Genomic DNA, 25,647 nt, shown 5'->3' on the forward strand with positions numbered 1-25,647 from the left:
CTCTCCGGCGGCGCCGCGCGGGGTGGACGTGCGCAGATCGCCGCGTCCACGCGCTGACGCAGGTCGCGTTTTTTAGGGCCTGCCGATGACGGTGGTAATGTGCTGACGTATGCAGCTTGCTGTCGTCGTCACCTGCTGACGTAGCTCAATGTATGATAATGATATGCCGAGTGCCAGTATAATGATATGCTGATGTATGCAGATTTTCATAGCAATGATAGGCTGGCATCGATTTGATTATGGTATGCATATCGGTGCCGGTTGCTATGATAATGAGAGGCTGATTTGCGCACATCTGTGAGGAGAGGGCTGGCTCTGTGGATGGGGGGAAAGCGGTGGACGTGTGGTTCCTCGGCTTCAGCAAAGCTCTTGACCCGGTCTCCCACAGTATTCTTGCCAGCGAGTTAAAGAAGTCTGGGCTGGATGGATGGACGACAAGGTGGGTAGAAAGCTGGCTAGATTGTCGGACTCAACGGGTAGTGATCAATGGCTCCATGTCTAGTTGGCAGCCGGTGTCAAGTGGAGTGCCCCAAGGGTCGGTCCTGGGGCCGGTTTTGTTCAATATCTTCATAAATGATCTGGAGGATGGTGTGGATTGCACTCTCAGCAAATTTGAGGATGATACTAAACTGGGAGGAGTGGTAGATACGCTGGAGGGCAGGGACAGGACACAGAGGGACCTAGACAAATTGGAGGATTGGGCCAAAAAAAATCTGATGAGGTTCAACAAGGACAAGAGCAGAGTCCTGCACTTAGGAAGGAAGAATCCAATGCACCGCTACAGGCTGGGGACCGAGCGGCTCGGCAGCAGTTATGCGGAAAAGGACCTAGGGGTGACAGTGGACGAGAAGCTGGATATGAGTCAGCAGTGTGCCCTTGTTGCCAAGAAGGCCAATGGCATTTTGGGATGTATAAGTAGGGGCATAGCGAGCAGATCGAGGGACGTGATTGTTCCCCTCTATTCAACATTGGTGAGGCCTCATCTGGAGTACTGTGTCCAGTTTTGGGCCCCACACTACAAGAAGGATGTGGAAAAATTGGAAAGCGTCCAGTGGAGGGCAACAAAAATTATTAGGGGGCTGGAGCACATGACTTATGAGGAGAGGCTAAGGGAACTGGGTTTGTTTCGTCTGCGGAAGAGAAGAGTGAGGGGGGATTTGATAGCGGCTTTCAACTACCTGAAAGGGGGTTTCAAAGAGGATGGATCTAGACTGTTCTCTAGCAGATGACAGAACAAGGAGTAATGGTCTCAAGTTGCAGTGGGGGAGGTTTAGGTTGGATATTAGGAAACACTATTTCACTAGGAGGGTGGTGAAGCACTGGAATGTGTTTCCTAGGGAGGGGGTGGAATCTCCATCCTTAGAGGTTTTTAAGATCAGGCTTGAAAATGCCCTGGCTGGGATGATTTAGTTGGGGATTGGTCCTGCTTTGAGCAGGGGGTGGACTAGATGACCTTCTGAGGTCCCTTCCAACCCTGATATTCTATGATAGTTATCTAGGGAGCATTTATTATAATAATATGCCGATTTTGCAGATTCTAGCTGATCTAGGAAGATCTCACTGCATGAAAACTATGCCGATTTATGCACATTTCAGCACCTAGATTTCATTATAATGATATGCTGATTTGTGCACTTTTCCAATACAATTTTACCAGCATAATTATCTGAGGATAACTCTCCATGTGGACACTCTTAATCCAGTTAAGATTATACAGCTTCCCTATAATTCCAGTATACTGGTATAATTCTGCCATCATAACTATAATTTCCTCAGTAGACAAACCCTTGACACCTTTTCTTAGTTCAGATCTAGACAAATCTACCTAGGAGAGGTAGATATGCTGGAGGGTAGGGATAGGATACAGAGGGACCTAGACAAATGGGAGGATTGGGCCAAAAGAAATCTGATGAGGTTCAACAAGGACAAGAGCAGAGTTCTGCACTTAGGAAGGAAGAATCCCATGCACTGCTACAGGCTGGGGACCGAATGGCTCGGCAGCAGTTCTGCGGAAAAGGACTGGGGATTACAGTGGACGAGAAGCTGGATATGAGTCAGCAGTGTGCCCTTGTTGCCGAGAAGGCCAATGGCATATTGGGCTGTATAAGTAGGAGCATTGTCAGCAGAACGAGGGAAGTGATTATTCCCCTCTATTCGGCATTGGTGAGGCCACATCTGGAGAATTGCGTCCAGTTCCCTCCACACATACACACTACAGAAGGGATGTGGACAAACTGGAGAGAGTCCAGCGGAGGGCAATGAAAATGATCAGGGGGCTGAGGCACATGATTTATGAAGAGAGGCTGAGGGAACTGGGGTTATTTAGTCTGCAGAAGAGAAGAGTGAGGAGGGATTTGATAGCAGCCTTCAATTACCTGAAGGGGGGATCCAAAGAGGTTGGAGCTTGGCTGTTCTCAGTCGTGGCAGATGACAGAACAAGGAGCAATGGTCTCAAGGTGCAATGGGGGAGGTCTAGGTTGGATATTAGGAAACACTATTTCACTAGGAGGGTGGTGAAGCACTGGAATGGGTTACCTAGGGAGATGGTGGAATCTCCATCCTTGGAGGTTTTTAAGGCCCGGCTTGACAAAGCCCTGGCTGGGATGATTTAGTGGGTGTTGGTCCTACTTTGAGCAGGGGGTTGGACTAGATGACCTCCTGAGGTCTCTTCCAACCCTGATATTCTATGATTCTATGACGACAAGGCCTACAGGGAGGTTAGGTTTAGCTAGCATGTGCTACCTAAACACCACCTAAACTCAGACATTTTCCTAATCAAGACAAGGTGTTAAAATCAACTGAAACCTGTATTTATATCATGAAGTGTAAATCAACTCCTTAACAATGTAAATTAAATCGATTTCAGCGTGCCCACACCTTAATTCTAGGATTATTGTATCCGAGATCAGATGCCACCTCTCCTCTCCAGAAAAGAGATCTGGCGTGACTCACATGGGAGTATTTCAGAGTAACAGCCGTGTTAGTCTGTATTCGCAAAAAGAAAAGGAGGATTTGTGGCACCTTAGAGACTAACCAATTTATTTGAGCATAAGCTTTCTGTAGCTCACGAAAGCTTATGCTCAAATAAATTGGTTAGTCTCTAAGGTGCCACAAGTCCTCCTTTTCTTTATGGGAGTATTTGTTACCCACTTGATCACAACTGGGTAGCGATATAGTAACGGGAGCAAAGGTATTTCCATCTGTACCAGAGCCAGTCACCACCTGAGCACCCCCTCACGGCCAGAGGTCACTCAGCAGTACCCTGCCTCTCTTTCCCCTTCTTCAGGGCCCCTTATATAGTCTCAGCACATTTTCCCTGTGGTCCTCCTTGGGGTCTGGGATTAGTCGCAGAAAATGACTTCAAAATCTCCAATTAAAATCCAACAAACAAACGTCTCTCTCCCTACACCCAGGCCTTTCTGCCCGGAGTACTCTGGAGTTTTTCCCTGGATTGTTCAGGGTTCTCTTTGCAGTCCCTTTTGTTTGTCCCCCTGCTTGCGTCTCTCCCAGGCCTTCCTATAGATTTGCCAACTTTCTAATCACACAAAACCGAACCCCCCTGCCCTGAGGCCCCACCCCCTTCTCCGAGGCCCTGACCCCATTCGTTCCATCCCCCATCCTTCGGTCACTCGCTCTCCCCCACCCTCTCTCACTTTCACTGGGCTGGGGTAGGAGGTTGGGGTACAGGAGGGGGGGTGAGGACTCTGGCTGGGGTGTGGGCTCTGGGGTGGGGCCAGGGCTGAGAGGTTTGGGGTGCAGGAGGGGGCTCAGGGCTTGGGCAGGGTGTTGGGGGTGGGTGCAGGCTCCGGGAGTTTGGGTGCGGGAGAGGGCGCCAGGCTGGCGCAGGGGGTATAGGCTCTGGGATGGGGGTGCAGGCTCTGGGGTGAGGCTGGGGATGAAGGGTTTGGCGTGCAGGAGGGGACTCCGGGCTGGAGCAGGCATTTGGGGTTCAGTGGCAGGGGTGTATGGGCTCTGGGCTGGGGGTGCAGGCTTCAGGTGGGGCCAGAAATGAGGGGTTCAGAGTAAGCGAGAGGGCTCTAGGCTGGGATAGGGTGTGGGATCTGGGGTGGGGTTGGGGATGAGGGGTTTGGGGTGAAGGAGGGGGCTCAGGGCTGGGGCAGGGGGTTGGGGTGCAGAGGGGTGTGGGCTCTGGTTGGGGCCAGGGATGAGAAGTTTGGGTGCAGGAGGGGGTTCAGGGCTGGGGCAGGGGGGTGTGCGCAGGCTCCAGGAGTTTGGGTGCAGGAGGGGACTCTGGGCTGTGGCACGGGGTTGGGGTGCAGGAGGAGTTTCTTGTTGCAGGGTCCCGGCGGCGGCTCCCACGAAGCAGCCACCAGGTCCATGCAGCCCCTAGGCCAGGGGTGGGCAAACGTTTTGGCCTGAGGGCCACATCTGTATGGCAGGCCATGAATGCCCGGTGATGGAGGGGGACTTTGTGGGCTGTAGCAAGGGGGAAGCTGTATAAGGGATGTTACTGAGGTGGGAGGAAGGGGGACTCATGGGGTGGGCTCTACAGGGGCAGGACCGGGGACTCCTAGGGATTCCACCGGCAGTGATACCAAGGCAGCCATACCAGTCACCGCGCTGGACCGAGGCACCCTAGCTGGGACGGGTGTGGCCCCTGGGCAGTTTTGAGGCTCTGGAGGGTGGGGCCATAGGAGACCAGGAGGGGATTGGGCGTGCTGCCACGTGGGCTGGGGGCTGCCACGTAGGAGCTGGGGTTCCAATCCCAGAAACAGCACAGTGAAGTCGCACCTGCACAGGTTGGCTCTGTGTGCCAGAAGATGGTGCTCATCAAGGGAATTGTGGGGTGGAGCGGGGCAAGCCCCCGGCCCTGCTCCCCGGTGGGAACTCGAGGGCCAGATAAAAACATCTGACAGACCGGAAGCAGCCTGTGGGCCATAGTTTGCCCACCCCGGCCCTAGGCGCATGGGCGGCCAGGGTGGCTCCCTGGCACCTAGGGGCCGCAAGGGCTTGTCGGCTGCTTCCAGGAGCTGTGCGGAGCTAGGGCAGGCAGGAAGTCTGCCTTAGCCCCACGCCCCCGCTATGCCGCCAACCGGATTTTTGACGGCCCAGTCGGCACAGCCGCCAGGGTCCCTTTTTGACCAGGCGTTCTGGTCGAAAACCGAAAACCTGGCAACCGGACCTGAAGAGCTTGTGCACTCTGTTTGGTCAGTGTAATGGAGCAGTTCCCATTTACACGTGCCCAAGAGCTGGCCTAGGAAGTTCAGACAGACCCTGCTTCAATGTTGCTCCCTAGAGCAGAGATTCCCAGCTCTTCCTTTGGTTGGACCACCTCTAGGTTCCAGAGCTGATTGGAACATGGGGGTGGGGGGACAGAAGGTGTTTCAGTGGAAAATTTCAACAAACATTTTTTGTTGAAATCTTCAGATGAAAACTTTGATTTTTTTTGACCAAAAAAAAAAAAATCGCTGAAATCCAAAATGTTTTTAGCTGAAGATTTTCAGGTGTTTGGTTTCTCCGAAGAAAAATAAGGACCACAGACACCTTCCACAAAGAGTTTGTTTTGCCAAAAACTCAATTTCCCCATCAGAAAGTTCTGGGGGAAGATTTCCTACCAGCCCTGTTAGGCGTCTCTTCCGTGCTCCAGGCTGTGGACCCTCGACATCAGAGCATGGCACATAGGTAGGGCTCTTCCTTTTCAGTTTTTATTTTATTTAATTTTCCCCAGGAATTTATCGGGGTTTATTACTACAACAAAACAGGTGAAAATTGGTGGAAAAAAAACTGTTAATTTTTATGGGTAAATATTGGGGTTTATTTTGGTGGACGAAAGGACGGCAGGGAAGTATTCAGTGGATGAATGCTTTGATGAATGGAATTTAATGTGGTTTGCTGCAGAACTAAACCAGAACTCAGAACACAAGGCTACCTCTGAATTTAAGAAAACAATCTCTCTCTAATCCCCAAATAAACCTTTTCATTTGAACAAACAGTTTACTGCTGTAGACTGAGCCTATAAATATTTACATTTAATAACTGGGCCACACCATTTGCCACGCATACAGTCAACTTCATCCTTTTCTCCTGGTTTTGTTTTTTAAAAACTTTTGAATCCTTCCTTTGTGTTCCGAAACGCACTCCGATACAGATTTTCGTTTTCTTCCCATTTTAGTGGGTCAGATCTTTAAACCGCTCCCTGCTAACAGCTTGAAATGTGTCTGGGGTGGGCGTCAGGGTCGTCAGTACATTCAGATGTGCAGGCACTTCAGGGCTTGCCTGCGTGCCTGTTTGTTTATTGTGTGTATCTTCTAGCCTCGCTTCCACAGGCAGCTTTGCATAGACACACACAGACGAGTGTATTCTCGTAATACATATGGCGCATGCATTGTGTGATATTTTCCTAATAAAACAAGTTATTTTGTATATATTTGAATGATACAAAAGTAGGGTGAAAATTGGAGGGGGGGGGTGAAGAATAATCCTTTTTGTAAAACCCAGGCTTGCACAGAGAACTCTCTTGCCTTCCTGTCCTTTTCTCGCCCTCCCTTATCACCTCCTTTTGTTCCTGTTTTTTCTGCTCTGCAGGGGGGCAGGAACAATTTGTATAGTGGGGCTGCTAAGAGCCATTGAACCAAACTGTAAACAGTGTATAAAATGGAAACCACTTCAAGCCAGGGGGTGGGGCAGCACCCCCAACTCCCCCAGTTCCAGCACCTATGCTGTTCTGTATCACGAATATATTTTAAATTCCCTTTTATTTTCATTTCTTTCTTGTTCCCCTTCCCTGGGTCCCTCCATCCCACCCCCCCAGTCCCATCCACTTTTCCTGGTGTCAAACCCTGCTCCCCTCCCCAATCTTCCCGCCATCCCCTTCCCTGGTAGCCCTCCTACATCCTCCTAAGGAAGTTTGTTTCATCTGCTGCTGGTAAGTTTGCTGAGGGAGGGAAAGTTAGGGGTACAATCACTCAGTTTTCCCTCCTCCCACTTTCTTTGGCCCATGACGTCTCCCCCACTCCCAAATTGGGCTCTGTCCTCCTTCCTAGGTGGGCCTACCTCCCAGTTGAGGAATACTGCCCTAGAAGGACCCTTACGAATCCCCGCCACCACGCATGCAAACTTTGATATGGAAATTACACCCTCATCAGAAAGAGGCTGAATGGGAGACATGGGCCGATTCTGAAAGGAGTATTATCATGATAAACAGGTAATTCTTCAAAGGGCTGCACAAACAATGCTACAAGGCAATTGTGCGCAGCTGAACTGGGGCTCTGGCCTGCGCCAAGGATGCTAGATCCTGCAGCTGTTCGCTCATTCTTATTCTCCGATCGCAGCTTTAAAACCCCCCCACCCCCATCACACAAAGAAGATCACCCATTGAACTGCAGGCCCACAGCCTACCGGGAAGGCAGGGAACAAAGCACCACATGCAGGGAAGGCGTGAAAAAAAGTTTTAATGCTTTTTAAAGGGTTAGAAATAATTGCAAAGGGAGAGAAGGAACCAGGAAGCACCCGAGGTCCTGAAGAATGGGTGCTCTGTTCTTAGAAGCACTTCCTGTGGACAATGGAAGGGCCGGCCTCGTCATATTCTGGTTTGCTGATCCACATCTGCTGGAAGGTGGAGAGAGAGGCCAGGATGGAGCCTCCGATCCAGACGGAGTATTTACGTTCAGGGGGGGCGATGATCTGTCGAAACAATTGCAGACAGGATCCGGTGAAACAAGGTTGCGCACTTCCACAAGCCAGTTATGGTACGGACCCCTAGGCACACAGACTAAGAGCTGGTCTACTCTTAAAAATTAGATTGACCTAGCTACGTCGCTTGGGGCTGTGAAAAATTTCACACCCTGAGCACCATAGTTAGGTCGAACTAACCCACAGTGGAGACGCGGCTAGGTTGCTGAAAGAATTTTTCCGTCAACCTACCCACAGCCTCTCGGAGAGATGGATTAACTACAGTGACAGAAAAACCCCTTCCGTTGGTGTGGGAAACATCCACACTACCGCAGCACACCTACAACCGGAGTTGTAGTGTAGACATGGTCTTCGACAGACAGGTCTGACCCTGCAAAGTGCCGAGCGCCCTGCATTCCCTTTGAGCTGAGTGCAAGGGGAGGGTCTGACCCAAAGGCCATTGAAATCAATGGGAGTCTTTCCAGTGACTCCACCTGGCTTTGGATCAGGCCCTCACAGGATTGAACCCATAAATGCTCCACCTCACAGGATTGAACCCATAAAAACCAAACCAATTTCGGTTACTGCACGTGCTGACTTGGAATCAGTGGTAGGGAATTTCTTCTCCTTATAAGCTATAGGAGACATTTTTTAAAGTTCCTAAAGGATTTAGGAGCACAGGCTCTTTGGGACAGGGAGTTTTTGTCTATATTTGTACTAAGCTAGCAAAGTGGGTCTGGTCCATAGAGTTGAAGGCCAGAAGGGACCACCAGGTCATCTAGTCTGACCCTCTGTATATTACAGGCTACCAACACCACCCAGCACCCACACACCAAACCCAGTAACCAAGATTAGGCCAAATGACTGGGGCTTCTAGGTGCACTGGAAAGACCATTCATAAAATAATAATAAATCCCATTCAAAGTCCCTTCTTTGCTTTATATTAAATCTTCCCCTGTAGTATTAACAAGCAGCTTTCTGGAGTTAGAAACTTTTCGGCCAAACTATGCACTGCATGGCTCTGCAATACTGAGCACAGTGGAAAGTTTGTGTGAAAAAGAGTCGCAGAACAGTCCTACTTTGTTATTAAAAGGTGACTTCTGCCTAGGTAGTGGAGGGTCATGCTCAGTTGCGTGAGTTAATGGAACAAAGGGGATCAAACTATGGATGTGAAATGCTGGTCATTTGGACGACCTTCTAAATGTGGGAAAACAAAGACTCTACATGGATATTTTGATTTACTCTCACTGGGAAAAGTTTTACAGCCAAACGTTTTCTGAAGTAACTCTGCGTGATCAGGTTATAGATGGTGCGTGTAGGGCAGGGGTTCTCAAACTTCATTGCACCGCGACCCCCTTCTGACAACAAAAATTACTACACGACCCCAGAAGTGGGGACCGAAGCCTGAGCCTGCCCGAGCCCTACCGCCTTGGGCGGGGCCGGGGGGGGGGGGGACAAAGCCAAAGCACCACAGCCCCATGCGGGGAGCCTGTATCCTGAGCCCGACCATCCAGGGCTGAAACCCTCAGGCTTTGGCTTTGGCGCCAGGCAGCAGGGCCCAGCAAGTCTAATGCCAGCCCTGGCGACCCCATTAAAACGGAGTTGCAACTCACTTTGGGGTCCTGACCCTCAGTTTGAGAACCGCTGGTGTAGGGAGAGAAAAGCATAGCAGCCAAGAACTAAGACGTACTTTAATCTTCATTGTGCTGGGAGCCAAGGCTGTGATTTCCTTTTGCATCCTGTCCGCGATCCCAGGGTACATGGTGGTGCCCCCGGAAAGGACGTTGTTGGCATACAGATCCTTACGAATGTCGATGTCGCACTTCATGATGGAGTTGTAGGTGGTCTCGTGAATTCCAGCAGACTCCATGCCTGCAGGGAAGCAGCACAGGATCAGTGTGTATTACTACTCACCAGCACCTTTCCTCCTTCCAAGCCTGGTCCATCTCCCTCTGGAGTCCGTGGGGGTTGCTCCATTGATTGCAATGGGAAGTGCATCAGGCCATCAGTGCATACATAACCTTCTTCCCTTATAACCTGAATCTTCGTGTGCACCTAGCTAGTGGGGTGGTTGCTTCACACAGGCCTATGAATAGTTACTACCGTGATCAGTACTTTATATAAGTGACAGACTGCCCTAGGGTCAAGCAGCAAATCCAGCCCCTGTACTTAGATTGAGAATTCTTTAGGGACTGTTTTTTGGTTTGGCATTTGTACAGCACCTAGCACCTGGGCACCACAGCAATACAAATAATATATATGCACTGTCTATTGTGGAGCCATGGCTGCATCTTCTATCCCCAGGCTGAGAGGTTCTAATTAAATCCAAAGGCCAAGCTCTGCTGTCATGTACACCAGTGAAGCTTTCAGTGACAGCTGCCTTGAACCCACATAACCAAGCAGAGTCTGGCTCTCCTCCTTTTCTCCTATTCATGGCAGTTAGAAGAGAAAACAAACCATGATCACCTGAGGAATTGTACCCTCTTAAATTTGCCTCAAGTATTAACAAGAGAGAGTCCCACTGTGGAAAATATGGAATGTAGAAGGGTGGGGGAAGATGTTACTAGTATATATAGTATACTAGTACTAGTATAGTACATCTGTCCCAGTATTTAAACAGACGGAAAAAATAAATAACCCAACCAACCACTAGGAGGGTGGTGAAGCACTGGAATGGGTTACCTAGGGAGATGGTGGAATCTCCTTCCTTAGAGGTTTTTAAGGTCAGGCTTGACAAAGCCCTGGCTGGGATGATTTAGTTGGTGTTGGTCCTGCTTTGAGCAGGGGGTTGGACTAGATGACCTCCTGAGGTCCCTTCCAACCCTGATATTCTATGATTCTATGAACCTACCCTCCCTTTTCCCCTCTCCTGCCATATCAATTAATATATTTAGAAATGGGCTCTACCCAACCCATCAGATCCAAACAGCCTTACGCTCTGGATCCAGATCTGAAAGTTGCAGAATCTTTACATGAAAAGATTGAATGGACCCTGGGATTGAATGGACCCTCACCAATGAAGGACGGTTGGAAGAGGGTTTCCGGGCAACGGAAACGCTCATTGCCGATGGTGATGACCTGACCGTCAGGCAGCTCGTAGCTCTTCTCTAGGGAGGAGGAAGAGGCAGCTGTGGCCATCTCGTTTTCGAAGTCCAGGGCCACATAGCACAGCTTCTCCTTGATGTCACGCACGATTTCTCGTTCGGCTGTGGAAGGCAGGAGCAAGCACTGTTAGCCTCACAGCTCAGACACAGTCTCTGTTCCGCTGGGCCGAGGGTGGGGAGCACCAAGCAGCGGTGGAGCAGAGCTGTCAGAACTACGGGGCCCATTTTCATTTAACCGTGAGAGCTGATTAACAAGGGAAACAAGTTACCCAGGGAAGTGGTGGATTCTCTGTCCCTTGGGGTCTGCAAATCAAGCCTAGATGCCTTTCTGGAAGATGCTTTAACCAAACACAAGTTACTGGGCTCAATACAGGGGTAACTGGAGACGACTGAATGGTCTGTGATATACAGAAGGTCAGACTAGATGATCCCTTCTGGCCTTAAACTTTATGAATTTAGTCTGGCCACATCATGAGATGTGACCTCTGCCAGCAGAGAACTGTGTCATCATTAAATATTGTCCCCCATCTATGACCTCCTTTTGCCCCCCCAATCACAAGCCTCACGTCACCCTCTAGCACCTCATTAAATGCCACCCGTGTTGCCTCATGCCGCCTCGTGATCAGAATCTTCCCCACTCCCTCTACATACCGAGGGCACCTTCTCTCCACAGTGCTCCGAGGGATCCATTGGCTCAAAAAGCTGAGTTTACCCACTTGGCACTCATTAGCCTGTCTCCGCACCCCCAGGTCACTGTGCTGAACCCACAGAGACCAGACCAAAAGCTCCCCTTCGTACCAGTGGTGACGAAAGAGTAGCCTCTCTCCGTGAGGATCTTCATGAGGTAGTCAGTAAGATCGCGACCAGCCAGATCGAGACGCATGATCGCATGGGGCAGAGCATATCCTTCATAGATGGGGACATTGTGAGTGACACCATCCCCGGAGTCCAGAACGATACCTGGAGACAATGGAAAGAGCGGAGTTAAGAGAGGGTCTGTGGATCTGCTGGCCCTGCGTCTCTCTTACGTGCAGCAAGCAAAGAGAAACACATGCATCAGTTATTAACATAATAATTCCACTCCTCACAACAAGCTGAGCTCTTCGGGGAGGAAGTATGGTCCAGTGGTTGGAGCGCTAGCATAGGACATGGGAAACCCACGTTCAAATCCCTGTTCCACCACAGCCTTCCTGTGTGACCTTGAACAAATCATTCTGTGCCTCAGTTCCCCATCTGTACCATGGGAATAACAGCACTGCCCTGCCTCACAGGGGCATATGAGTATAAATATGTTAAAGTGTGTGAGGCCCCAAGATCTCTACCTCTCTAAATAACTTAGATTGGCAAAGAGAGGGTCATTTGATTTAAAATATTTTTGCCCCCAGCAGGGCTAAATCCTCTGCTCCGGTATGTAAAAGAGGGAGATGGTAGCAGGAAGTTAGAATAACTTTGTGATGCATGGATCCCTGGCAAGCGTGCCAGCCTGTACACCCAGGGGACGTGTTCAAATGGAAGGGTTTGCCTGCCTCTGCCCTCCCAGCTGGCTAGCACAGACCCTACCGTCACTAAGAAGTTCCAGCCAGGGGCAGCTTAGGCCATACTGTGCTCTTGCTGGGAGGAGCAGCAATGTATGCTGCACTGAGGCCCCCTGGCCTCCTATGAGAACGCTTACTCTGTGCCATCAGGAGATCCGTTGTAGGGGACACAGCTGCCAGCGTCCCTGCTCCATCTCAGAGCTGCTCCCCAAAAGAGCAGGATTTAGGCGGACCAATAGTTTGGGTGTCTACCCAGTAGTGGATTTAAACTGTCCTGAGAAAATGCAGCTCCCATTGAATTCGGGGAGAATTGTGGGTGCCCAGCACTTCTGCAAAATCAAGCCGACAGCACCTACGCGTCATCCGTGGCAGAGGAGGGAAGAGAACTACTCACCAGTAGTACGGCCAGACGCATAGAGGGACAACACAGCTTGGATTGCAACGTACATGGCGGGGACATTAAAGGTTTCAAACATGATCTGAAAAGAATACCCATTCAAATGTTAAGAAACACCTGGGGCGGTTGGGTCCCACAATGCACCCAAAAGCCCAGTGAAAGTAGGTTGAGTTTTCGGTATCCTAACTCTTCAATCGCTATCTGGGCTGGGGCTCGGCTGGGTAAATAGAGAATTACATCATCCACTGCAACAGCAGAACCTCTGGGTTCCTGATCTGCTAGTTATGGATAGTCTCTGCGAGGTGTGGACAGGGGACATCACCCATAGCTAAGAGCAAGATCTAAGGGCATCCCATTCTACAGATGGACCAGCACCTCCCACAGCTCAGCTGTATTTCTCCAGACAACTTCCGAGAGGGGATCGAGTTGGTGTTTGCCATCTAACCAGTTGTGGACCATTTTTATCCACCAATGATATCAGCAAAGGCTGGACATCAGGCAGCTACAGCAAAGCTCTTCAACTATGTATCTAGCTTCTCAGATCCCAACACACTAAAGATGTTTCGGGGACTCCAGAAGAGCAAGAGTACCCCCACCAGTATACAGTCTGGTTAGATTTCCCTCCGGATGGGACAGTACCTACCATGAGACTAATGGAGGGAACGTTCCAGGAAGTTGATGTTTTACCTGGGTCATCTTCTCACGGTTCGCCTTGGGGTTCAGGGGCGCTTCTGTGAGAAGGGTGGGGTGTTCTTCCGGAGCCACTCGTAATTCATTGTAGAAAGAGTGGTGCCAGATCTAGGCCGGAGGACACAAAACGATAATGGCAGCTCAGACTCCGTGCTGAAGGATCAGTTCTTCTAACTGGTTACATGGAGGGAACGGATATGCCCTGTCCACACCAGGGGTTGGCAGCAGTGTAGCTATGCTGTTGACTGGAATCGGGGTAAAGCCACAGCATGGACCAGACTTCAGTCTAGAAACAGGCCTGAGCTGGAAAATCCAGACTCATCCACATTAACCCCTTCAGCCCAGAATTAAACTGCAGCTAGAATGCAGCCACAAGACAGCTGCACGGGAGTGAAGCAAAGAGTCAGATTTTGGGGCCCAGTCCTACCTCCATCCACCCACCCAGATCTGAGATTAAAACTGAGGGCTTGATTTATGATAAAAGGGAACTGAATTTGTACAGCTGGGCTAAAATACAAGCTGGGGTCTGCAGTGGGAAGGAGGGGAAGTGACCATCCATCGGGTGTGTAAGCCACATGGAATGAGAGGGATTGATTAGGATGGTTCAGGGGGGAATAGCTAAGAGAGATAAGAGGACGTTAAGCAAAGGGGAATACTGGCTGTACCTCAGGAAACACTTCCTGAGGCTGTAAAGTCATCTCCCCAATGAATGGGGCAGAAGACTGGACAAAGCCCTGAAAATTAGAGGGGTTTCTGTAGCTGCCATTGTTATAGCATCTGTGTAATACACCTGTTAAGTGTGCCATGTCCCCCTCTAATGGCTGGCCCCCATGGCGGATAACAGCCTATTACCATCAGCAACTGATGGAGTCATTCCTTTAGCTCAAGCGGGAGAAGCCTGTGGTTTGGAGATAAAGGGTAAAGGATCCAACCCTTGCTGATGACCCATAGTGGAGGCTGTTATGTAAATGCTGTAAAAACAGTCCTGCATTGGCCACAGCTGATGTACAATGTAAAGACTTTGGCGTTGGACCCAACAATAAAAAATTCACACAGCTGTCACCGCCACAGTCATTGGCAAACACGCTGGGAACCACCAGAGCCAAAAGCGTGAGCTGCTACACCTTGAGCCAAAGAGCCAGCCTCCCTAGCGGGGGCTGTTAAACTCATCCCCTGAGATCAGGCACAGACAGGGGACTTGCAACACCATCTCCAGCGAGTGACGCGAGCACATTTTGAACTTAGGAAAGGAAAATTCAAAGAATCCTTGGCTGGCTCCCTGGTTTTTCTATTTGACTCCCCAGAAGAGTGGGATTCTTAAAGGCAAATGGGTGCAAATGATCAAAACCATTTGAAAAATAACAGTGGAGAAAGTTTGGTGTTTTTTTTGTTTTTTTTGGCCAATTGAGTCCAAAGGAGAACAAGAGCTCCCTGCCCTACCTTCTCCATGTCGTCCCAGTTGGTGATGATGCCATGTTCGATGGGGTACTTGAGAGTAAGGATTCCTCTCTTGCTTTGAGCCTCGTCCCCTACGTAGCTGTCTTTCTGGCCCATACCCACCATCACACCCTAGAAAACAACAAGGGAGATGTTAACAGTCAAGCTCACCTCCATGGGGCAGAAGAAAACTGTCCAGTAGCTCAGATACGCACACTGATCCATACGCCTATTTATCTTACCATCATTGGCAGCAGAAATATTGGGCAAAACCTGAGGTTCTTGCTCAGTTTTCACTCAGTCCGACCTTAGGGCCAAACTAATGGGTTCTAATGAGACTATTCCCAGATGAACATGTGATTCAGCCACTACTTGCACCTGTGGAGTTTATTCCTGCTTGAAACTGGGGTGAGCTATTCCAGTGCAAATTGCAGCATGGCCTGTCTACACTGATGTCACCGTACCGGTGGCTGAACGTGGGGTAAATTCACGGTGTAGGCAGGCCTCCCTCCGTGGAGCAGCAACAGTATCAGAATCAGGCCCTTAGAAATGGCTGAAGGCCAGATCCTGATCTCCGGTTAGTCCAGAATCCGTGGAGCTGCTTTGGAGTTACTCCAGATTCACAGCAGCGCAACCCAGCTGAGAATGAGACCCAATCAATTATCATTTTTATGGCCAAATTCATCAGTTACCTGCCACGGATTCACATCAGGGATACATTTGGCCCTTAGAACACCCCTCTTTTGCAGCAATCTTGTTGCTTGTACACATGGGAATGAAACAACATTAAAAACTTTCCATGGCGTTGGCAGAATGACACAGTGACAGCAAGGTGCAGCGGACTGAACACGGGACTGGGCACTTGGAAGTCCCGAATCCCAACTTCATCTCTAACACTGGACTCAGGCCTGCTCCCAGTGGGGGTCAATTGGAGTTTTGCTGTTAAGCAAAGAACAGGGTCAGGGCTTACCACTGGTTATGGAGTCTTGGCATTCCCATTTAATCCATACGGGTCTGTCTACACTGCATTGTAAACTCAGATCTGCAGACCCGGGCTTGTGGACTCAGTGTTTCAAAGCCTGCTCTTGAGCGTCCACACTGCATCATAAACCTGGGTTTACAATTGCTGGACTTGGGTCTCACAGCTGTGCTAACGTGTCCATACTGTGCCAGGCAGAGCTTCTGTTTCAGGTCTGCAGCTTGAACTGCGTTCACACTGCAAAGTGGCAGGGTTGGACCCAAGTCACAGTGGGACTCAGGCTCTGAACGCCCACCCCAGCAGAGTCCTAGGGCACAGAGTCTGAACACCTGCTGACCTGAGCGAGTCGAAAGACAAAGGTGTCCAGCTCCAGTCTGGATCACCCTGATATTGGACATTGGACTATAACCCAATGTCTATAACTATAGGGGGGAGGGATAGCTTGGTGGTTTGAGCATTGGCCTTCTAAACCCAGGGTTGTGAGTTCAATTCTTGAGGGGACCATTTAGGGATCTGGGGCAAAAATTGGGGATTGGGCCTGCTTTGAGCAGGGGGTTGGACTAGATGACCTCCTGAGGTCCCTTCCAACCCTGATCTTCTATGAACCTATGGAACTAATTCAGAAAGAACTCTTTGCAACTCTAAAGCTCACCATCTCTACTATGAAACTGACCTAAGAATTTTATTCAAGCCTGTATGTATAATGATCTTTTTACCTATCCTCTCTCTTTTCTTTTTTAATAAATTTTAGTTTAGTTCATAAGAATTGGCTAGAAGCGTGTATTTGGGTAAGATCTGAAATATTCATTGACCTGGGGGGTAATGTGCCCGGTCCTTTGGGATTGGTCGAACTTTTTATATAATGAACAAGATTTTCAGTAATGCTCATCATATTTGACTTGGCTGTCTGGGTGGGAGCCCAAGGTTGGATTGTTTTAAGGGAACTGTATTTTTGGCTTCTGGGTAACCAGTGAGGTACTGTAGGAGCTGTCTGGTTGCTGGCTTGGTGAATCTAATTATTAGAATAATCACCAGTGTGGGGGATTGTCTGCCCCATTCTTTGCAGTTTGCCCTGATTGAACAATCTCAGTGTGGCCCCCCTGGGACCACAATCACACGTGTGGACACAGGGCCATCCCTAGCTATTCTGGGGCCCTACACAGTGCCCCAGGCCTCCGCACGGAGATGGGGGGGCTGGCTTGAGGGGCAGAGAGAAACCACCCCCAAGCACTCACCGGTGGCGTGGCTAGGGCCGGGTCGCTGCACTTCCCACTGCCGGCGAGTGTAGGCCCTGCCCTGCTGCAGTCCTCAGGGGCAGAGGCTTGGGGAAGGCACGGAGTGGGGCTGGGGCTGGGGCTGGGGCGGAGCAGGGAGGGGCAAGAGGCAGGGCTGGGGCAGAGCCCCTGGGGAAGAGGTGGGGCAGGGGCTGGAGCAGCACGCAGCTGTGCTGGGCACCAGGAAACGTGGTGCCTCAAATTTCCTGGTGCCCTACGCAGCTGTGTGCTTTGCGTATGGGTAAGGACGGCCATGTGTGGATGGAAGAGGGGCTTGGGTGTCAGAGCCTGGGCTTAGCGTGCAATGTGTCTCTAGCTCCTTTGCTCCCATCTGTAAAATGGGGATAATAATAGGTACCTGCTTCCCCGGGGCATTGTGAAGGTTGGTTAGTTAAATGCCTATGCAGCATTTTGAGGCCAGTGACAGCTAAGTAACAATAAGTAGATTAAACAATCAGAGGCAGCTGCTTTGACTCTGCAAACGCTGGGGGTAAAAGCCCTCTTCCCTCAGAGCCCAGGGCAAGATGCAACGCCGGGCACCAGCAGCATTATAGATACTCCCATCTCAGAGCTGTAAAGCCCTGACCCAATCCGTGTGCCACGCCTGCCAGCAGGAGCAGCAGGCTGATGGCGGCTGGCCCTCTGCCCAGCGCTTGGGCTGCAGCTTTCTGCGTCAGCCGCAGGTGGCCAGTTTCGTATTGCTCAAGCAATGTTACAAAGACATGCTGAGGCTACGACTGCTACCGATTGGGCTACCAGGCCAACACAGCCCCCAGGATGTGACTCTGCCTTGCTCATCCTAGAAAACCGCCCTCCCGTTAAAAAGAAAGATCAGAAGGTCCCCCCTCAGTCCCACCCCCCATCTTTAAATTCACGGTAACTCCGCTGACGCCCGTGGCGTTGTATCAGCAGCGGCTTTCAGAGGAGAACCTGGTCCACGATCTTCGTTTCAGGCCACCGAGGATTCACCCAGTTTCACTCCCACTGGGATGGTTTTCTCAGCTAGGACTAAAGCCTGCCCTGAAGGTGGTAAAGCAAAGTCCGGCGATCGGCTACACTGAATGCTTCAGAAAGACTGAACGCCCTGTATATCATGAGCAACAGACCCTGGAGCACTCTGACAACGGCCGTCTCAAGTCAGCTTCTGGCTCCAGACAGGAGGAGATCATATACCCAGGGTCTGTCCAGACGTTCCTGTACACCAATAACGCCAAGAAAGACAGTAGCAGGACACAGCCCAGGAATGTCATCTGAGCAGGGGGTGAACAGCAGGTTCTGTGACCACAGAATGGAGACCTGCTCTATAGTGCCAGGCAGGTGCACAGTACCTTGTTAACGAACAAGAACAGGCTGACTCCCTGCCTTAAAGATTTTATGATCTAAGCCAAGTCAAGAGCAGCAGGGGGAGATCACGAAGGAAGGACTGAGGGTGGGAAAGACTATGTGACCTGTGTTCAGTTGGAAGAGGCTGACATGCACATTTTGAGAGTTAGTTTTACCACATATAAAGTAATTTACAACTAAGATTCCTTAAAGGGCTTGCACTGGGCAGAGCCTTTCCTTCTGCATCCTCCTTGCTTTCATGAACACACAGGCCAAAGGCTCACAGTCCTTGCTGTTCCCCCCAAAATCAGCTCTCGCATGCAACCCCAGCACTCCTACCCCTTTTACATTCTGGGTCTGGACACTGAGTTATTATCAACCCCAGTGGGATCAGATGACCAATGTACTAACCCTAACCGCACCCCAGGTCCCTTCCCTGCTCCTCAACTGCATCCCCTGGAATATGCAATCCTCCTGAAGCATTTAGAAGCATATAGGACAGGAGACATTTCCATCTTAGTTAAGCTCTGGAACAGGTTCCCTAGGGAGGTTGTGGAATCCCCGTCACTGAAGGTTTTTAAGAACAGGTTGGACAAACACCTGCCAGGGATGGTCTAGGTTGACTTCATCCTGTCTCAGCGGGAGGGGCTGGACTAGCTGAATAAATTTGGGTTTAAGAGTGCGTTACAAACATTCATTAAGCCTCACAACACTCCTTAGGAGGCAGGGCAGCACCAGCCCCATTTTAGAGAGGGGTAAACTGAGGCATGGAGCAGTTACAGACATTTTCAGAAGCATCCCACTCATTTTGGAGGCCCAACTCAAGGCCCTTTAAGCCCAATTTTTTCCAAAGTGCTGACCACCCGCCACTCCAGCCGAAGCCAATGGGAGCTGCGGGTGCTCAGCTCCTCTTCAGATCCCCCCGGGACATCTCAGATTCAGCCCTCAAGAACTGGGGCACGCAAACATCAGCCATCGCTTATGAAAAATGTTGGCTTCAGCCTCTTGCCCAAAGTCTGCCACAATGCTGGGAACCCCGGGGTCCTGACTCCTCTTAGTCGTATTGCCATCGGAGTCTTAGTCACGAACCCACCCCCGTTGGGCTAATTGCTGTACAAACATGGAATCAAAAGACAGTCCCTGCCCCAATGGGCTTATCAACCTTTACATTAAGACAACCACGTGTTACAACCACGTTTTAGGCATGAGCTAGCGATGGTTATCAGCACATCAGCAGACCGTGTTATAGATGGCTATAAGCAACCCACTGACCACTTGGACTCTATAAAAAAATTCATCAGCCACTTATCAAAACACCTATTAATCCTATGTCAAGCCTTGACACATGGAACTGTAATATAAAAGTTGGCCAACAATTCATCAGATTTTAGGGCCCGATTAGGATGGATTGGCTGGGTCACCAACCAGGCTGGTATTGTCCAAGTCCAACATGTGATGAACATGAAAGAGCGTCTCAACTCAGTCCACCCCGGCCCCGATTATGCAAGTATTTTCCATACAGCATTCCCCTGGATTGAATGGGACTTCCCCATGCCTCTTGGCTCAGGCCGACAGTATTGTCTTATGGGGGGGGGGGTCGACTGCCATTGAGGTACTGCACAAACCTGGTGACGAGGGCGACCCACTATGGATGGGAAGACAGCGCGTGGGGCGTCATCGCCGGCAAAGCCAGCCTTGCACAGCCCGGAGCCATTGTCGCAGACCAAGGCAGTGGTCTCCTCTTCACACATGGCGGAGCTGAGAGATGCTGGAATTCAGAAGCACCTGCAAGAGGCAGAGAGGAAGGGGAACGTTAAAAATTACATGCGGCTCTGAATGGCTAGTCAAGGATTGGACCGAACACCACGCTCAGCTCCACCCATCCGACCGCAGAGGAGTCAACAGAGTGCTACAGGGGAGAGCGGAATCGAACCCCACATTTTCAAGGAGTTCAACTGAGAAAGCAAGTTCACAAAAGCTACATAAGCATGCCCTGGAGCCTCAGCTGGTGCGAATCCATGTAGCTCTGCTGAGACCAATGGAGTTACAGAAATTTTCCTCCGCTACGGTTCTGGCCTATTGAATGCAAAGATCCTACGGACTATATAGTTGGTCACATACAGAGGCAGGTGAGATTGAGACGGAGATAAGAGATTCAGATCACTGGGTCTATATTCACTCAGACAGCTTGATCTGTGTCAGAAGGGACCATTACGACCCACCTAGCCTGGCCTTCTGCAGAACACAGGCCAGAGAGCCTCACCCAGGGAGTCCTTCATTGAGCCCCTAATTCCGGTTTGGCCTAGAGCCGATCTCCTAGAAAGAGACCCAGTCTTGACTTAAAGAATCCAGCTGATGGAGAATTCACCACGCCCAGTGATTAATTACCCTCACATTTAACATTCTTAACCTTATTTCCACTCTGGATCTGATGACCAACCAGAAAAGGAGCGTTCTACAGCCTTCCATTGCAGTCACCCTGCCTCCTGCTCTCAGTAGCTCATGCCTAAGAGCTGTTAGGAGAAGCACCTCAGTTAGACTCAGCTGCTGAGATGGAGTATGGGGAGAGAGGCCTCCTCTAAAGTTGCCAGCTCCAAAACCTTGCAGCCAATGCCTTGGGTTGCACTTGGAAGCAGAGAGGATGCCTGGGCCTTGCCCAGAGCACAGATCTCACAGGCCTGCACTAAACAGGTACCCCCCAAAAGTCACCTTTTAGGGGCAGCTTTGGAAGCCAAGTCAAGAGACCTAGGTTTGAGTCCTTCCTGCAGAGGCTGGGAGCGAATCACAGAAACTAGAAATGGAGGAGACACGGCGAACTGGGGCACCGTGTCCATGTTGTTAAAGGTGGTCTAACAGGTCCTTTTTGGAGACTAGCCTCAATTCTTCTCTCAGCTGCAGCAGCAAAGTCCCATTGAAGGGACTTCAATGGGGTTGCATTGGAGGGAGAGTCAGATTCACCCCGCTCCCTTTAAGGAAGTTCCTTTTGAGAATCTCCCTACGCTGATAGGGCCTGCACTACAGAAGTCAGTGGGAGTTTTGCCACTGACTTACGTGAGCATAGATTGAGGCTCTTCAAGAGGTGTGGTCCATGACATAACAGATGGACCAAGCTCAATGAGGAGGTGCAAACTCTGCGGCTGACGGCAGCTATGTAGTGAATGGAACGTCAAGGGGATCCAGCTCTCACAGTTGAAAGCTTGAATGAGAGAACGTCCTTGGTCTGACAGACAAGGCCCACATGAAGGCCGGGAATCAGAGAGATGTTAGAAATGAACCTGCTAAAGGGGGAGTTTTAACATCATGTACCTAGTTGGCAATAGGAAAAAACAAATCAATGGTTCAGAGAGGGATAATCCACCGTGGAGCTGGATATAGGTTTTAAACATCCGCCCAGCTTCGGCGGAGCTTCCTTTGATACAAGACCAGGCATAACTATAAAAAGTCTCCAAGCCTAACTGGCTTTTTACTACAGCCCATTGGTAAAAGTTAACACAGACATAACAACATCACTATTGGCATCAATATAACCAGAGATGGGCCAAAGGCCCTGTCTGTCCATCATTCAGTGCATGGCCCAGTGGTTTGTATTTTGTTTTAAACTGCATTGCATGCCTGTTAGTTTGTACAGCTGCCACCTGGCCAGATGTGCAGTACTGCACACATGGAAGAGAAAAGTCTCCAGCCACAAAGTGCAGGGAGACTCTGGGCTCGTGCTATGAACCTGATAACTCAGTTTAAGTCAGAGGAGTTGCTCTGAAGTTACACAGCAGAATCTGGCCCCTTGTATATAAATAACAAAGCAAGCCATACAACGGCTCATTGTCTTTTAACGAGTTAGTTTCCTCATTTGCCCTGTACTTGATAATGCTGACCCCTTGATGGACAGCCAAAGTGGGGAGATTGGAGATGCCTGGTTTAAATGTACTGCTGTTATGGCCAGGAACCTGTTAGGAGAAAGCAGCTGCACTTTAGAAATACAGGGCTTGAGTCTTCTCTCAAAGCACCCACTTCAGTGCAGTTACCTGTGATGGATGCCAGAGCTCACATCCCAGAGGGATGTAATGCGGGATTCCTGACCAGCTGATAGCATTGCAGAGAAGCCCACCAGAGAAGAGATTGGGGAAGGAGATGACTTGCAGCATTGCAGCATTTCTGGGCAGCCTGGGGGAAATCGTGCTAATGTACATTTCACTGCTTCCCTCAGACCCTTTTAAAATCCCTGGGCCAGATCCTCAGCTCCAATGGAGCAATGTCCATTTACATCAGCTGAGGATTTGCCCACCCACGACTGCTGGAAAACAGTCATTCCAGGAATTACTCAGACCCAGTGGCAGGCTAATTATCCCTCCTGTTTAAGCTTTTGGAGAGTATTTTATAAAAACTGTATAAAGTCCTCTAGCCTGTGGCATGCAGGAGGCCAGTCTAGATGAACTAATGGTTCCTCCTGGCCGTAGAATCTATGAATCAAACCAGACTGAATTCCAGCCAAAGTCCTAGCTCTTTTACTGTCAAAGCTACTGATCCAAACGGCTCGTCCTTCCCTAAAGCAGAAGGCTAATTCATCATCCAGATTCCCACAATGCATTAATTTAGTGTATCTAATTTGGAGGCCTGCTTGGTTTTAAAAGAAAAGTGAATAGCAATAATAATGCCATGCTGAGTCTTATCTAGCATTTTTCATCCATCCATCCCAAAGCAATTTACAGAGAAGGTCAGTATCATTTCACAGATGGGGAAACAGAGGCAATCCTGAGTTCCAAACCAGTGCTCCATTCATGAGGCCACACTGCCTCCCCGGTAGTCCTTATTCATAGCCAAGGGTGGCAAAGCGAATAAGCTCTCCAGGGCAGGGGCTGCATCTTTCTCCTAGTGTGATCAATGCCTGGTGGATGCTACAGGACTAGAAGAAATAATCAGTCTTGCAGTCCTTACTCATGCAAATCTCCCACTAAAGTCAGTGAGAGTTTGCTTTGAGCGTGATCCCTGATGGAAGACCTGCCCATGAAATTAGCATAATATTTGACACCCCAGCATCCAATGGAAAATCTACTGTAAAAAAAGAAGTATGAGGAAGTTAACATGATTGGTCAAAATTAATGCATGCGAGCTCAGATTCTGATCTACCTGTGCCAGTCACAGAGGAGTTACTCCTGAGTCATGCTAGCGTAAGTATAATCAGAATTAGGCCCCCCAGGTCCAGTCAATGCGACGTATACACTTCAGTGCAACTGGTAGCGTATGATATGCCTCTGTAGACATTTATGCATGTTGTGTGGTCTGGAATCACACTACATGTGTGAAATATTTCTGTAGTCAGTCAGATTCTCTTCAATTCCACCGCCTTCGATAGGAAGGATGCTAGATTTATGCTGATGGAACTGAGATCAGAATCTGGTCCAATCCGACTTCAAATGGCTGTAAATCAGGGCAGAATCTGACCCTTTGTCTTTAGTTTAACCGTACATCTCTCTAGAAAAGCCCCTTGGGATAAAAGCAGAAATAAAAACATTGGCAATTCTGTTGCGGGGGGAAAAGGGGAGAGAAATATTTCTCCTTTAAACCTCACATTGGCGCTTAATTCCTCAGCTTCCTGGCAGCATCAGTGGGGTAAACATGACGCCCCCGCTTAACTGCAGCAGTAACATTGATCTATTCCTCCAGCACACTGGAAGACAGAGGGCTAGATGCTGATTTCATTTACAGAGGTGCCAGTCTAGAGTAAGCCTAATAGCTTCTGTGGAAACCAGCATCAGACTCTAGCCTTCATTCCTGAGGTTCACTTCTCCACTTTGAACAGCCCTATAAACTATGGTTTCTCCCTGGAGGATATTGCAATTCCCCTTCAAGACAAATTTCCTGTTATAAGAGACTGCAGAGGCATGAAAGCAGGTATCAGCTCTCTGAGAAACACGGGCAGTTTTCCTTTTATCCAGTTTGCAACAGTCCCTGATGTCCATCATTCTTTATCAGTATGAATCAGAGTCTGAGACAAACCACACTGGGGCTCCAGTAAACACAAACATGAGCCTACATCACAGGCTTTCCCAAAAATGGAAATAGTTTTCCCAACTCCTGGTTTGCAGAAGGCCACTCCCAACATTTCGCTTCCTGTCTGGAGACAACGTGGAGGAGCTCCTACAATAAGATGCAGCCCAGAGGAGGGGGAGACAAAGCTGTCAGCATTTACCACTGAGCCCTGTCAATTTCAGTTCCCACTGAAGACAACAGAGCATTATTAAGAACAAGTGGCCAATAAGAAACAGGTGAAACTGATCAACTCAAATGATCTGTTGTATGGATCAGATTAATAACCTTCCTTCCCCACAACTGAGAGCCCCATTCTTCAGCCCCACCCACCAAGTTCTGGTTTTCGTGCGTCACACAAGTCTGTCTCATCAAGGGGGCTCAGCACCTTGCAGGATGGGGCTCTGCAGCCTGTCTTTTCATCTGTTTGTAAGTGCCATGCACACAGGCTGTAAACAATGCACCGTAACAGCAGCCCACTTTGCTGCTGTGTTAACTTTCCTACTGGAAAACCCGAACTGTAACAACATGAGCGTGCAAATCACAGCAGCCCAAAACGTAGATGCAGCCTGGCTTCTCCAGGCATTCTAGGAAAATTGCAGCAGTCAAAGTCTTTCCTGCTTGAAAGCTGCAGAGACTAAAAGATTATGCTGCATCCCAGAGTTTCTCTCTGTCTGTCTTTACATGATGCATATTTAAAAGGATCAAAGAAAGAGACTATGCAGAGGCTTCCCCTTTTGCTGTTACAGCCTCCTTGCCAGTCCCCCCAAAAGGCACACGCTGGGAGCAATTTGCAGGTGCAGTCACAGCCCGTGACTTAAACGATTAAAACAACAATATTCTTGTAGGATTCCCATCTCGCCCCTAGATGGACCTTCTGAACCTTAGCAAGGCTTGTGATAGCAAAGAGAGAATAGATCTTTTGCAGTACTCACCAAGTACACAAGAGTTCCTTTCCTCTGGGACTGCGTTCTGATGTGCCTTTGGTATAAATACCAGTCAGACTATGAAACCTCAGAGGCGGATCCTCCTTAAACAGAGCCCCTAAAAAGGCTAACTGATGGTGTGTTAGCCATATGGCCATATAAGGTGTTTTATTTCATTATACTGACCTCAGACTCATGGTAGAACCAAGCACAGTTAATTATTATAAGAAAAATGTATGCAAGAGTATTTGGGAGGCAACACCCCCTTAGTGAATCTGTTCCTTTTATGCTACACTTTGATAAACAAGTTCGACACAAGTCCTTAT

The 25,647-nt window shown here is 49.5% G+C and overlaps 1 protein-coding gene across 1 annotated transcript; it reads right to left on the minus strand.

Annotated features, from left to right (window-relative positions):
- Positions 1-7,392: 7,392 nt before the first annotated feature.
- Positions 7,393-25,404, minus strand: ACTG2 (actin gamma 2, smooth muscle). The gene is made up of 9 exons (XM_048829068.2): positions 25,331-25,404; positions 19,997-20,156; positions 14,799-14,927; positions 13,356-13,466; positions 12,666-12,750; positions 11,535-11,696; positions 10,647-10,838; positions 9,323-9,504; positions 7,393-7,644 (listed from the first exon to the last, which is right to left on the minus strand). Exons 2-9 carry the CDS (start codon positions 20,120-20,122, stop codon positions 7,501-7,503), a joined length of 1,131 nt encoding a protein of 376 aa, XP_048685025.1. The 5' UTR covers positions 20,123-20,156; positions 25,331-25,404; the 3' UTR covers positions 7,393-7,500.
- Between the last annotated feature and the right edge of the window lie 243 nt (positions 25,405-25,647).

The sequence above is a fragment of the Caretta caretta genome, chromosome 26 (assembly GCF_965140235.1).
Source record: "Caretta caretta isolate rCarCar2 chromosome 26, rCarCar1.hap1, whole genome shotgun sequence".
Taxonomy (NCBI): Eukaryota; Metazoa; Chordata; order Testudines; family Cheloniidae; genus Caretta; species Caretta caretta.